Genomic DNA, 14,577 nt, shown 5'->3' on the forward strand with positions numbered 1-14,577 from the left:
ACACAATAAATTCAGAAATCATTTATGCTGACAGACTGGAATCCCAAGAAGTTATTTGTTACATTCATTTTGCAAGGAAGGAAGAAGGGGAGAACCTATTTTAACTAGCTGAATAAGAGTTTGAAGCTTCTTTCTCACTATAAACTAAAAATATAGCACATGAAGACAAAACCAAATTTAATTCTACATGTAGAAAAGAATTTTTAAAAAGTATTAATCACAGTCACTTGCTCAGTGCTCTTTTCCTTCTGAGAAACTGGATGATTATAGAGTAACAGTGCAGCCTGGGGGCTGACCTCTTAGAGAGCATCTCTGTAGAAAAGGGCCTGGTGTCTGGGTGGGTGGCAAGCTGACTATGAGCCAGCAGTGCTCTGGTAGCCAGGAGGGGCACTGGTGTCCTGTGGTGCATTGGGAAGAGTGTGGCCAGGGCAAGGGAGGTGCTCCTCCTCCTCTACTCAGCCCTGGAGAGGTCACATCTCAAGTGCTGTGTCCAGCTCTGGGGTCCTCAGTACAAGAAAGACAAGGAGCTACTGGAGAGGGCTCAGCAGAAGGGCCATGAAGATGATTTGTGTGTGGAGCATCTCTCTTATGAGAGGAGACTGCAGGAGCTGGGCCCGTTTAGTCCAGAGAAGAGAGGATTGAGAGAGGATCTCATTAACACCTCTCACAGGTAGGTGGCAAGAGGAGGGTGCCAGACTCTTTTCAGTGGTGCCCAGCAACAGGAGGAGGAGCAGTGGCCACAATCTAAAGCATAAGAAGTTTCACCTCAACATGAGAAGGACTTTATATTAAGGGTGGCAGAGCACTGGCGCAGGCTGCCCAAGGAGGTCGTGGAGTCTCCCTCTCTGGAGACAATCCAGACCCACCTAGATGTGTTCCTGTGTCACCTGCTCTAGGTGACCCTGCCTTGTCAGTGGGGTTGGACCAGATGACCTTCAGGGGTCCTTCCAACCCTAACAGCTCTGCAATTCTGTAAGAAAACAAGGACAGTACAGGTTATTCACTTTCAAGATAATAATAATTTTTAAAAAGAGAGTATCTGGTTAGTGTTGCTGGAAAAAGTAAAAATGGCCATTGCCAATTAACAGCCCTTATTGCGGTCATCCACATGTACATCTCAACCAGCAAAAACCCCACTGAGGGCTCTTGTACAGGCAGTGAAATCAGACAAATTCCACAACACATTTCAGCTCTAATTAAAAAAACAGTAATTAAAAAAAAAGGCAGGGAAACTTTTTACTGGTTATAACATATTGTTACACATACATGTTGCCACTTCTTACAGGTAGCAGGCAACAGCAGTTGGGCTGAGACCAAGTCCATTCTGCTATGCCACCACTGTACCACGCCATTAAAACAAACAAAGGGAGAGAGATAATCATGAGGACTGTATAGGTCTGGTGAGAATGAACCCAAGGTAAGAAATGCCCCCACTTAGCATGATGAAGATGTAAACAGACTGAGGGGAAAAATAGGAGAAGAAGGTACAAAACACAGAGATAAAATCAGAGTTAACTGTATTGAGCTTAGTTGTTAGTGTTCCAGTTTAAAACAAGCATTTTGGTGAAAAGAGGGTAAGCTGGCTTTGTGGGTAGGGTGCTGTGCTACAGGACCTGGGGTTCTGTCCAACCCTTATCCAGACATCGTGCATTACACCAAGCAACTTTAAACCTTTCCTATAACTTGGGTTTCTCTGAGGCTGCTCCTTCTCTACTTCCCAGTCATGCTGTGGTAACAAGTCCACTGCCAAGAGGAAGACGTTCAACAGTTGGTGGTGAAGGCCAGGTAAGAGCAGAAAACACGACCACCAAACCAGTTGTGTGGCAATCTCAGAATTTTAATTCAAGTTTCCTTAGACAGGCACAGATCCACAATGGCTGCACATTAAATACATCATGCTTTGTTCAGTTTGGTCACAAGATCGGTGCTCTTGGAGAGAAGGCTGACATGAAAAGGCCCCATAGCTTGGTGAGACACAAGCACTGCTGCAGTTGTCAGAGTGCTGCAGCCTGGTGTGTGCACAGGACTGAGCAGGAGTGCCAGCAAAAGTGCATGTGGGGTCTGAAGAGCTGGAAAGAATACCAGCAGTGGCAGTGAAGACCCACCCCTCCCTGGTTTCAAAGACAGCAGGATGTCCAGTGTGGAGGACAATGAATGGCAAAGCATTATACATCGAAACATGCACCTGTGAGCGAACACTGCATACAGCAATCACAGCAGAGGAATCCTTTATGGATAACCACACACAGCAAGGGAAATAAAGCACCTCTAGCAGCCATGCTTTGAAATATTATGACAAAATGGGAAAAGGTCATCAGCTTTACCTGAAAACAGTTGGTATACAGATGAACATTTAGCACACACTAAATACTGAGATAAAACTTCCATTAAGCTCAAGAGCCTGGGTATGTGAGAAGGAAGGGCAGATAATTTCAATCTTTTTTACTGATATCTGTGTCACAACAATTAACATTGCTCTCCCCTGCCCTGCCCCTCCTTTTTGCTGCCCAGCTCTCTTCACCTTTAAATGAGGTGACTGGTGCAGCTGACTCAGCAAAGCCGTTTTTACCCTGTCTTCTTCTGAAACAAAAGGCACAAAATATCCCCCAGCAAGGGTTTCTCCCAACATTTCTTTCATTTGTTCCTTCTGTGCTTTCTGTCTTCAGGCTTCCTTAAAAATGTAATTCCTATTTCTGTCACAGCATCGCCCTTCAGCCTGTCCTGGAGGAAGGAAACTTCTGCTGCTAAGTGAACCTAGAAAGAATCAGGTCTGATCAGTTAAGCAAAGAAATGCCCAGTTTTCCACCCTTCTCTGGTATAATGAGATTTTTCTCTCTCTCTTACCACAAGAGGACCCTCTTTCTCAGGTTTCATAGGAAACAGATATCTAAATTGCTTTAAAATAGCTTTCCCAACTAAGCTAATAAAGGAAGTTTATAGAGAACTAGAATTTATACAGCACATTACCCTTCTCCCCAGTGCTTTGCTTTCTTCTGAGACCCTAAATTGCATACTTGATGAACTTGTGATCACAGAATTCCGTAGTCATGTACCAAGACTTATGATATAAAACTTTTGTTACTTAGTCTTGTATCAGATACTATAATTCTGAGACTGATGTATGTACATAACACCGCAGGGTTGAGGTTTTTGTCTGTTGAAATATAAGATCTATGCCGAATCAGATACTGACAAAAAACATAAAGCAGCCCAAAAGTAATCTCCCTAAACAAGCTCTACAGATCAGAAAATTTCAAATTATGCCCTTTATTTATTTCTTTGCAAAAACCTTCCATTTAAGAACAAAATTTGGATTGATACACTTCTGATGCTTTGGCTTTAATATTATACTCATCCACACTTTGTTCTCTCTTACACCAGGTACCACAGTAACCCGAGAATATTATTTATCTTGATGTATTTGCAAAGAATCAGGGATGACTATTACTTGCTACAGTTGTGCAGGGAAGTGTGATAGGCTCCAGGAGCAGTGGAGGAACCCTACATCCCCCTCTATCCCTCCACTTTAAGTGTTACCTTCCTGATCCCACCTGGCTTTTGCACCCAAGTCAGCCACTGAACAGACTGAACAGCCAGGCAGGGACAGTGTGGAGGGGAGATAATCCATATGCTTCTCTGTCTCAGTATCCAGGATCAGCCTTGTCCTCTTTTATGTAGATATAGACATTTAACCCAAGAGGTTAAACAATACTGTATTTCCTACTTTTATCTGAATAAGTGATTTTGTTTTCCTGTGCTTCTGTGAATTAACAAAGAATGGAGAAAATAGGTATGCACTTCCTTACCATTTCCAAGGCACCTCGAATCACCCCACAGAGGAGGTTACAATAGCAAAGTGACGCTCGTTCCGCTGGCAGCTCCTCCACAAAGTCCACCAGTGGGTTTTTGTCCAGGATTAAGGAGAATTCATTCCCTGTGGCACTATTGCAGCTCACACTAGGGGTGACCCCGAGGTACATCTTGAAAGCAACCTGCAAAAGAATGAAACTCTGCTGCTTCAATGTGTTGCGTGCAAACCAGAGGTGAAACTTTAGAAAGAAGCATCCAGTAGACCAATTTTACCCCAGGAAATAAGGGGGGAGAGCCAGACAGGCTAGAAATCAAAGTACATTTGTCTCTTCTGTGATCAGCTTGAGCCAGCAATGCAAATCTAGAGCTATGCTGCAGGAAAACACAACAGAGAGCTGCTCTTCTTTGAAGTTCCTACATTTACAACCCCACACAAATTGGTTTTACTGTTATCACTCATCTGCTTTCAGTCATGTCGTACTCCCTTAGGACCATTAGCATCTATATTAGGTCATTCACTACCTCACCAGCAGCTCTTATAATCACAGCTCAAGATCTCCGGCAACGCTGATCTCTCCATCTGCAGTCACTTCAAAAACCAAACAGCCCACCAAGAACAAGACCTCCGAGACTGCAAACTTAGTTACACAGAGCACTGCCTGCCTGCCTTCCGCTGCGGGTGAATGCTGTCGTGAATGTGCCACACGTGGCCCGCCGGCGCCCTGCAGCAGTGACATCACGGCGTTATCTCGGCAGGGCGTGGGCAGGCGGGAGAGCGCCGGGCTGCGCCTCCCCGGGAGAGCCCTGCCCCGCCGCGCACCGCTGCCAACGCGGAGAAACCGTGCCGATTCTCGCCTCCTTAGTGAGTACCAGAGATGGATGCGTTCCAAACAATCCTGAAGTTCTTTATGAACCGGAAAACCGCTATAGGTTACAGTTTCATGGCGCTGCTGACAATGGGAGGTGAACGTGTGTTTTCTCTTGTTGCTTTCAGATGCCCTTGCAGCAGTGAAAACTTCAGGTACGGTTTGGTATTTCTCTTCTCGCCGGCTCTCGTTTTGCTGGTTATTGGCTATTTCTTGAACAGCAAGACCTGGAAACTCTTTACAGGCTGCTGGGTGAATCCCAGGAAAATATTCCCCAGAGGGAATATCTGCCATTTCTTTTACGTCTTTGGACAAATCACTTTAAATGCTCTGGTAGCCCCAGTGATGTGGCTTTCCGTGGCTTTGCTCAACGGGACTTTTTACGAATGTGCCATGAGTGGCTTGAAAAATCCTGCCTACTTACAAGCAGTTTGCCACAGCAAATCGGAGAACTGCTTTGAAGAGCTACACAAGGTATCCTGTGACAAAAGCTCCCTGCCCTTTTCAGAGAGTGATGAACTGAAAAGAACACTTCAAGCACAGTCCCAGGTAAGGAAAATGATAAACAAAGAGCATTATCCAAGCTGTACTGCTGCTGTGATTTATCTGTGGAAGATCCTGATGTCAGGAGTTTTGTTAAAACTGTTGGCTTCATGTAAACAATATTTTGGCAGCCTTGCAAAACACAATCAATCCATCTTTTGGTTCAGTTTGAGCTGTTCCATATTTCTTAGGGGTCCTCACTGGTGGTGGGGTCAAGAAGACTAGAAAACCTAAAGCTTTCTTCCTGAATGGAGATTGCTCTAAAGAGGGAATAAAAGCAAACCCAACTGTATTGTTTAGGAGGCTGAATTAACAGATGTCACCCCATTAAAGGGTCCTATTAAAAAATTCATGCCACACTCTCCTATTTTAAATCATTGTGATAACTGTAGGGAATTTTTTAGGTCATTAACAGCCGAAAAATACTGGAAAATAAGATTTGTGAAGTATCTTTTGATTGCTTGCATAGTGTGTTTCTATTTCTGTTCCTCATTTTTGTGATGCCAAATGCAAGCATGTTTTTGTCCTGCTTGGAGGAAGTGAGAAACAATAAAGCAAGCAGATCATGCAAAGCTGAGATCTTACTACATTCTACAGTATTTGTGCAGTACAGTTTTGCTCTCTGCATTGTAATGCAAATAAATTCAGAGGCAAAAAAAAAATCAAAACAGTGGAGAGAATTTAAAAAAAAAGAAGCTACAGAAAAGGGAAAACACTCTGTGGAGCCAGCAAGTTTTTGTCAGGAATTTTATCCATCTGGAACTATTTCCTTTCCAAGAGCTGGCTTTATTTTTAAGTCTTCATGCAAATAGGACAAAGACTGCACTGCAGACAAAGCAATTTGTTTGATGATTTTAGAAAGCAACAACAGATAGTGCTTGAGACTTTAAGTTGTATGTATAGGAAATACTGACAAACCAGGGGTTCAGTTCTAACATGAGAATATATGAGTTCATTTTCCAAGCTGCAAGAAAGTGAAAAACTGCTAGAAAGAGGGATTTCTCAAATATCCATAAAAATTGCTAGTCAGTACAAAGTGATTGGGAAAAATAAAGGAAAGCTCTAACTATTCTTCCATACCAGTTCCTAAGAATAGTTGTTTGTCAAACTTCTCGGTTTCACAGACTTCCCTGGTGTCTGTCCCCTAGAAGCTTTCTATATTCCATCAGCTAAACACAGATTTTTACTGGTGGTTATTTTTTTTTAACATCAGTGCAAGAGTTCACATGAGAGTTCACTCTCCATATCATCACCATTAGAGCATGGGAAATCAGTTCCAGTTCATACAAGCCTCTGAGCCCTAGAATATTTGTCCCACACTGGAACTTTTTCCAGTGTTTGAAAACAAGTTTAATTTTTTTTTTAAACTTATCACAGTGGATTAGACAAGTAAAACCATTGGCTAGGCCAGTGGCACGAGGCAGAAAAAAACCCCTGTGTTCACACTGCTGCTCTTCTTAGAGGAGAACATCCCACAATAACCAGTTCGAGCACATTTTTCCATTCTCTCCCCTTGCTGAGGAAGTAATTATGGAAGTAGCTCTTTCTTTTAAAATGTTCTTGACAGAATTTTGCCCAAATCTGAAGCTGCTGCACAAAAAAGGAGTTGAGTGATGCTGGTTAATTATGTAGTTGTTTTGTTGGAGGTTTTTTTTCCCTAATAAAAAGAAGTCAGAAAACAAAACATCTAACAGTGGTCACAGTTTAAAAGGCTAGTTGATCTGGGACAAAAGTTACTTGCCCTTTTTGGTTTTGTAGTTCTTCATGCTTCAAAATTAGTAGTTCTTGTTGGGTAGTTTTATGTAATGCTTTCAGAAGTTAGAAAACACTTTACCCTTTACCAAACAGACACCAAAAGGAGCAGTATTGAGAAGCCTCCATGCTGATGGACTTAATCTTTCTGTTCAGTCCTGTCTTGGTTTGAAAAGACAGGTGTCTGCTAAGGAAAGCAGGAGCCTTCCTTGAAATGGAAAATGTAAACCTCCTCTCTCCGAATTATTATAATTTTGAAATTAAGGGGCTCTCAATGATATGGGAATAAGAATAACTGTTAAGAATAACAGTTCTTTACTAGGAAAATTAAAAATAAAAATGTAATAGTACAAAAAAAGAAAAGAAACCACTGACAGAGTCAGAATACAACTTGACATCCTGTGGGTCAGGGTGTTGGTAGCAGTCCCATTAAATGGTGGCTGCAGTCCTGGAGTGACAGGTGTGTTTCTGTTGAAGCAGTGATCCTGTAGAAGGGTGTAGGTTTTCTCTGAAGGTCCAGTGGTGGTGTAGATGGGCCTGGTCTTCCCCTGGGAACCCAGTGGAGAAGACAGCTGCTCCTCTGGGAATTCAGTGGAAAAGGCTGACTGCGGTGTTCCTAATCTCAGATTATATCCAGGTAGGAATGCTTGGCTCCTCCCCCTAGGCAGAGCTTCTCACAATGGGATGATGTAATTTTTATCAGTCATGCAGTGGGACTCACTGGCCCATGAACAGCAGATATCTCCCGGAGGGAGGACTGGCTGTGGAAGAGATAAAGAAAACTGCCCAATTAACAGAAGATAACTGCCCTGCCCTTAACAGATGGGAATAGAACACACAGCCCCATTTCCAACCTAAGACAAGTCCCCATGTGGATGTCCCACTAACATCAAGGCCAGCACCAAATACAAACAAAGTGTGGTCACTTTTTCAGACATTTGTGGTTCAAGTAGCATTTTCACTTGGGTCTTTTTAACCTGAAACTGATTTCTTTTGCCTTCCCAGATTTTAGGCTGGTGTGTGATAGTTACTGCAGCTCTCCTCTCCCTGCTAACCACTTGCTGTGCCAGCTGCCAGTCAAAAGTCAGCCACCTCCAGCTGATGTTCTGGAGAGTGTATGAGGGGACGGAGAAGGAGCAACTGGAGCAGATTTTCCAGCTGTATGCCACCAAGCTGAGCGAGCGAAACCTGAAGTGCTTTTTTGAAAACAAGGAACCAGAACCCATTTCCCTGCCAGCTTTCCAGGCATGGGAAGATGCTTCCCAGCTCTACTCTTTCAGTAGCAGCAAACAGCATTACAGCACGATTCACAGGCTAGTTGAAGAAGGCCAGAAAGGACCCAGTGAGGAAAGAGAGACAATGCTGGACCTTGCGGACAGAAGGGAAGTACCATAGACCAAGTATTTTTTCAGCTTTTTTATATCTTGTTAATATGGCATACTTCTATCTGGTTTCATCTCTATGTTTTTTTCACAATGGCCTCTTTCTTCTTCATCATGTTTCCTCCCAGTTAGTTCTTTGCTCCAAAAGGATGGAATGAAATTATTTCCCTACATGAGTGAAAAGCCTGCAGTACTCCACGGCACCCAGGGTTCATGTCACCAGCTCAGCATCAAGAGCTGACAGTACAAAAAAAGGAGTAATGGCTTCTACAAGAGAGTTTTAACAATATGCTATGTAAAATGTGCTATAGTGTGCTTGTCCTATGTAAATCTAGAGACTGTCAACAAGTAAAGTAATTTAAAGTGTGTGAATATAAGAACAAGATACTTGTGGCTTTCTGACAGCCAACGCACAGAAAGTAAAGGTCCTTTCCAGGCCAGTTGCAGGTACAGCCTTGTTTTGAGACACCAGTGATCCCTCTAGGCTTCTCTGTCTTTTGATATTTTGCCTGTGTAGAACATCTCCCTATTATCTGCTCCCAGTCTCTTTGTATGGATATAAAGTTCTGGTTTTGAGCAAGTTTCAGGCACTGGGTGCAGCCTGTAGTGCTCTGTAATATTGTTGTTTCTGGGCCTGCAGCCAGTGTACAACTGAGGGTCTGAAAGGAAATTCCACTTTTTAAGACAAGAAAATATTTTTGCAAAAGACTGACTTTCATTTTTTTAAATATCCTTGGAAAACTTGATGTCTGGAGCAAGAAGAACCAGCAGGTGAGGCAACTGCACAGTCAGTGCCTCTGACAAACACATTTCACCCCAGAGCCCTGTGCTTTACGTCACTCACTTGGAATTCATCACATGGCTCAGGGTGTTCAGAGCATTCACAAATATATGCTGTATAAAAGGAGAACAAGATTACTTTCCCTGGGGTAGCTGGGCAGGCTTTTGTGTGGCATTTTATTGCCAGTCTCTCTGAGTCTGCAAAGAATCATAGTTTTGCTGTGCTTGAATCATGCTCTTCTCAACAAACCAGGATATCCTGCCCAGCTGTTCTCATACTCATAGGGTTTCTTCAGCAGGTAAAACATCTTTATACAGACCATTACTCTTTATGAAATAAAACACAAGTGCTAATTCAACTCTCTGTTTAGAATATTCTTCTTGCGTTTTTAAGAACTTGTGACCTTTGAGACAATGTTTTAAAGTTCTTTCATCCCAGATGACCCACTTAGCAGCATACTTAATACATGTTATATGCTTAAATGAGCCTGCTGCAGCTGAAAGCACAGATGCAACACTGCCAAAATGAAAGTCACAACAACAGATGTCTGACACTGTGCCTGGCACATACACCAACCATTTTCTCCCCAGGAGCTTCTCCTGGTATAGCATCTACCTACTTCCAGCCTATATGACCCCTCCTATTTGTCTGGTTTTATCTTTCTTTATGAGAACTGCCCCAACATCTTCTGTCCAGCCCATTTCTCCTCCTCCCTGCGTACAAGGGGGGATAACACCCCCCCTAACAGGACAGCCCCGCTGCCTGGGTCAAACTTCCCTTTCCAAAACTGTCTCTCCACCTCCTTCCTCAGAAAATCAAAGCAAGTATGGATGCAATGGGGAGGACAGCAAGCAGGTTAATGAGTTGATCAAAGAAATACAGGAAACAAGTGTGTTGATATGAAGATAAGGCCTCCAGTGTGATATAATAGCTGGGACACAGAGGCAAAAGCAAAGCTGGTAGAGGGACGAGTAGGAGGACAGAGTGATCCCACTTACAGCTTTTGGTATCCTCTTTTCCCTCAGAAGAAAGCTTAGGGCTCTGCACCTGAGTAGCCCAGGCCATCTGAAATGGCAGTACTTCCCAGCATCATCTTCAGCTTTATTGTGGAGGGGAAAATCCAAAATTAATTTCCCTCTCCTTCTCCTTGCCTGCTTCATTTTTGCAGGTAGCTCATGTTGAGAGTGTCTCCACCCCCGAGAGCAGCTGCTGAACACTTTGTGCTGCAATGTGTGTCTGGTAGGAGCCCATCTCTCACTGATCCTCATTCCCAGGGCTGCGTGACTTTTACCAAAATGCCTGTGACTTAATGCAATTTCCATGTGGATCCTAGAATATTTCTATGAAAACAGACTGAAATAACAGCCAAGGGGCTATTGCAAAAGCTGCTTTCTATCAATATTGTTCCTGAATCCAGCAGTTACCATGGCAGCTAAGAAGGAAACAGACTATTGTCAACACTGTCCAAAACAAGCTAGAGAGAAAGAAAAACACCCAACAAATAAAACCAAATCGCAAGATCAGCATTTTCTGCTGGAAAATTTAGATTTTGCATTAATTCTGATACCCATCAAAATATGAGTATATGAGAAAATAGGAAAATTCTGTTTAATCCTCTGTGCTCTGTCCCTCAGTTTACTCTTTAAATTCTCTTAGCTCTTCTTCCACTACACATCTGCTGCTTCATCAAACTTGAAGTCTTTGTTATAAGAGTAAAGAATTTTTAACCATGCTAAGCCCTCATATGCTCTCAATTTAGTTTCAGCTGTACTTTGCATTATGATATGATGCATCGGTCCAAATTCTATTGTTAAAAATTCTTGTGTAAAAGAGAACTTGCATGGAAACTATGCAAAAGAAGTAGCTGGTTTGCAATGGAGCACCAAATTAAGGCCCAATTGCAAAGCTGTAAAGTGAAAACTGTGAAAAAGTCTTGGCAGGAACAATAATTTAAGCTCATAGATAAGCAAATCAATGAATATAAAAGATTTTTTCTCAAAACCAGGCTATAACTGAACAGCAACTACTTTAAAACTACCATTTACAGCTTCTCAGAGGATAAAACAAAGGTATTTTCAGTCTTTGTGACTCCAAAAGGAGGTGAAATGAATGAGGTGGTTTAAAACATGCATCCCATAAATCTGTCTCGTTTTTATCCATGAAATGGAAGAAAAAAGAATATCTGTTTAGACACGTACATAGGCTTGCCAGCAAAATGATGCCCATATAAAGCAAAACCTCACTTTTGAAAATGTTATTTGCAGATCTATGACAGTATACATTGCTTAATGAGAAAATAAGATCTAAGTAATCTGAATTAAAAATGTATCCCTGCCCTTTCTCAAAAACTCAGCATTCCATCTCTCTCAAGCAGCAAGAATAAAAATTGTTAACATTTTGATGGTGCTCAAACACAGCCTAGAATTACTGAAATATTTAGGAAGCCACTAACTTTTCAGTCCCTCTACATACTACTGGAGACTTTTCACTCCCAAACCTTTTATGCATAAGTCATGACACCAAGTAAGTAAGTACAGACTGTTAAAAAAACTGAAACCATGATTTCAGACAGCATAATAGCAAGATTAATGAAGGACCAGAATTCATCTGCTTAAAAGGGGAAAGGCAGCCAGAATAATATTTCTGCTAGTATACTTTTCATTCTTAGTATTTTTCCAGTCAGTGTTTGGAAAGAGGAAGATGTATTAAAGGCGTTGCCATCTGTTGCTGATTCCAAACTTCTCTTCTGACCTTTTCTTTACTCTCCACAGTGCAGCACTTCAGTGTCCTGTTTACTGTCTACCACAGCAGGCTGTATTACTTAGCACAACAACCTGCTTATGCATTTCCCTCTCCCTGCTGAGATCTGAAAACCAACGTTTACCAGCTTCATAAATTCTGTCAGCTTCTGTCAGACCTTCAAACTGGCCATAAGTCAATATACAGGGACCCTGTGTGGCAGCACCTTCCATGACACGGGGAAGGACTTTTCCTGTCCTACAGCTCTGGACAGGGGGGGTGACATGGCTGGATTACCCCATCCTTTGTTATCCCCTCCCAGGGAACTCTCTTCAAAGACCTCCAGAGATGTTAATCTCCTATGTTCACAGGGTACTGAGTGTCCACAATAAAGCCCATCACTTCAGCCACTGCTTTTCGGGAACAGATCTGTCCTTAGGCACTGTTTAATCCAGCAGTGGAGCCTGTGAGCCAGCACCAGCTTGCTGTGGACCAGATGGTGTGGTCAGGCTGCTTCCACCACTGGCACAGACAAACACCTCCTGGTGCTAGAGAAGATAATATAAACATTAGATCTAAAACCAGAAGCTGTTTTTTGCAACTCATTTGATCAGATCAATTACATCAAGGTCCTCTGAGGAGAAATTGAAATTAAAAATTTGATTTTGCAGGGTTATAGAGAAAAATTATCAACCTCATTTCAAAAGTAATCCTCAGTTATACTTAGATCCAAATTCTGAATCCCATCTTGGACATTACTTCTTCAGCTGGGCTTTGTTCTGAGTATCATTCCTCAATTGGTTTCCATTTCTTGCCCCAATTTGCCAGAAAGCCTACTTTTACATGTCCTGTTTCATCTCTTTTTTAATTCAATCCCAACTGTAACCCTGCCAAGTCACAGGACCAACATGAGAAGACAGTGAACACCATGGGAACTCAGTGTTGAAGGGCTCACTTTGGCTCCTCATCAAAACTTGTTGGCCCTTCTCCAGGCCAGTATAAATTAGCAGTAAAGCCCAGGCTTTGCAATCTGAACCAGTGGTGGAAGATTTAAGCTCCCAGTCACTGTTTTAGGTGCACCTTTCCTCCAGTATTTATTTCTTAAGCTGGGAAGCTGGCTTTGTAGTTCTCATTTTATGCTTTTTTTCTTTTGCTTCATCTCTTTCCATTTCCACAGGGAACACCCACAAAAGTTCTTTGTTTTCCAAAGAACTGAAGGATAATAGTTATGTTAACAGGAGGTTTGGCTTTAACTACTTGAATTGCTGAACTGTCTTAATTACTTTAACTTTGAACTGGTTTTACTCATCCTCAAACAGATTTATACCTCTGAAGACTTAATGCAGTTAAGTATTTAAGCACTTTCTCCTGGCTGGGAACACTCCTGCTGAAGAGTTCAGGAGATCATGTAAACAGCTTCATGATTCTGACCTAAAAACTGTAGTAGAGTATTTGCGGCTCCTTACTGGGTCGCTTTAGACATGTTTTGTTGGTATGTGTCTCAGACAAATGTGCTTGAAGATTATTTTAAAATTGTTTTGCCAAAGAAATGTGAAAATGCTGTCCATATCACATTTTGCCTCAGAAATGTTATACTCCTACTACAGAACTCCTTTTAGTTTGCTAAAAATAGTTTTTCAAAGGGACAGTGTGCGCTTTAATGTTTGTTCCAATCTTTCCAAGTAATTTTTTACTTCTCCTAATAAGTCTCTTTGGAAGCACAAGCTGCAGAGAAACAGTGTCTTTTTCCATTGGTAATTTCTCACTGCACTTTGCTGTTGATTACCATGTACTTAAGAATGAAGGTTCGACTGTAATAATGCATTTGTAAAGAAGGGAACTATGAGGAATAAGACCCAGAAAACCAGGTATCTGACATATATGTGAAAATAAAGTATCAATACCACCTGAAGGAGAATGTAAAAGTGAAAAAAAAATTTGATTTTGCAGCCTGGTATCATTTTTTTTAAATGAGGCAGTGTATTTTAAAACAGTGATTGAAATGTTGCTTGTCTCATCCGTTTCATTCAGCTGTCTTCACCATTTCCAATAGATCTCTACCCCAGCTCAGCTGCTTACCTGGAGGAACTTTGTTATGTATTCTTATTTAAATTTCTCTTTGAAATTCCCTGGAATTCTAACTTGCCAGTGGGGGTAAACAGTCTTTAGAAAGCTGTGTCTTTGTTGTCTGACAGAAGTGTGAACAGCTACTCAATAAAAGGGAAATTTCCATCAAAGTAAGTGAAAGTACATGCTCTGATTTTATCTTTTTGATTTATTTATTTGATTTGTGGGTAGTCAGGAAAATGTTTCTTCCATTTTCCTTTTTTACAGTTCTTCTTTGCTACCACTGAGATTTTTCATTTTGCAGAAAATCCTGCAGCTTATTCTTAATATTACCCTTTTAAAGTAAAAAGACATCTAAGATAATTATGGCAACGATGAGAGGAGACAAATGGCAGAAGTAGAAATATCCAAGTTTAATATCTGTATGAGACAGTTAAGACTTATGCTCCTAGGAAGAGAAAAAAGGAAGGGAATACATGATTTTAAGCTAAGATCACTGAATCTGATGATGCTTTAGAAAATGCAAATCTTACTTACCTGTGCAATCATGTCTGCCGTTTCAGAGTAACTACGGCACTTTTTCACAGCTGAACGAGCCAAAAAGTCATCAATCAGCCTTATGCCAATGCTGTATCCC

At 41.7% G+C, this 14,577-nt stretch overlaps 2 protein-coding genes across 2 annotated transcripts in view; one reads left to right on the plus strand and one right to left on the minus strand.

Moving 5' to 3' along the window:
• Positions 1–33: 33 nt before the first annotated feature.
• Positions 34–14,577, minus strand: part of TRAPPC3L (trafficking protein particle complex 3 like) — a 30,836-nt gene continuing 16,292 nt past the window's right edge. Inside the window, exons 4-6 of the mRNA XM_038130344.1 lie at positions 14,478–14,577; positions 3,807–3,992; positions 34–2,754 (exon numbers count right to left, since the gene is read on the minus strand). Of these exons, the coding sequence (XP_037986272.1) occupies positions 2,635–2,754; positions 3,807–3,992; positions 14,478–14,577 (406 nt within the window). The 3' untranslated portion in view covers positions 34–2,634. The remainder of the gene's footprint in view (positions 2,755–3,806; positions 3,993–14,477) is intronic.
• Positions 4,277–8,738, plus strand: CALHM5 (calcium homeostasis modulator family member 5). Its single transcript, XM_038130354.1, has 2 exons — positions 4,277–5,225; positions 7,977–8,738. Exons 1-2 carry the CDS (start codon positions 4,686–4,688, stop codon positions 8,364–8,366), a joined length of 930 nt encoding a protein of 309 aa, XP_037986282.1. The 5' UTR covers positions 4,277–4,685; the 3' UTR covers positions 8,367–8,738.

Source organism: Motacilla alba, chromosome 3, assembly GCF_015832195.1.
Source record: "Motacilla alba alba isolate MOTALB_02 chromosome 3, Motacilla_alba_V1.0_pri, whole genome shotgun sequence".
Lineage (NCBI taxonomy): Eukaryota > Metazoa > Chordata > Aves > Passeriformes > Motacillidae > Motacilla > Motacilla alba.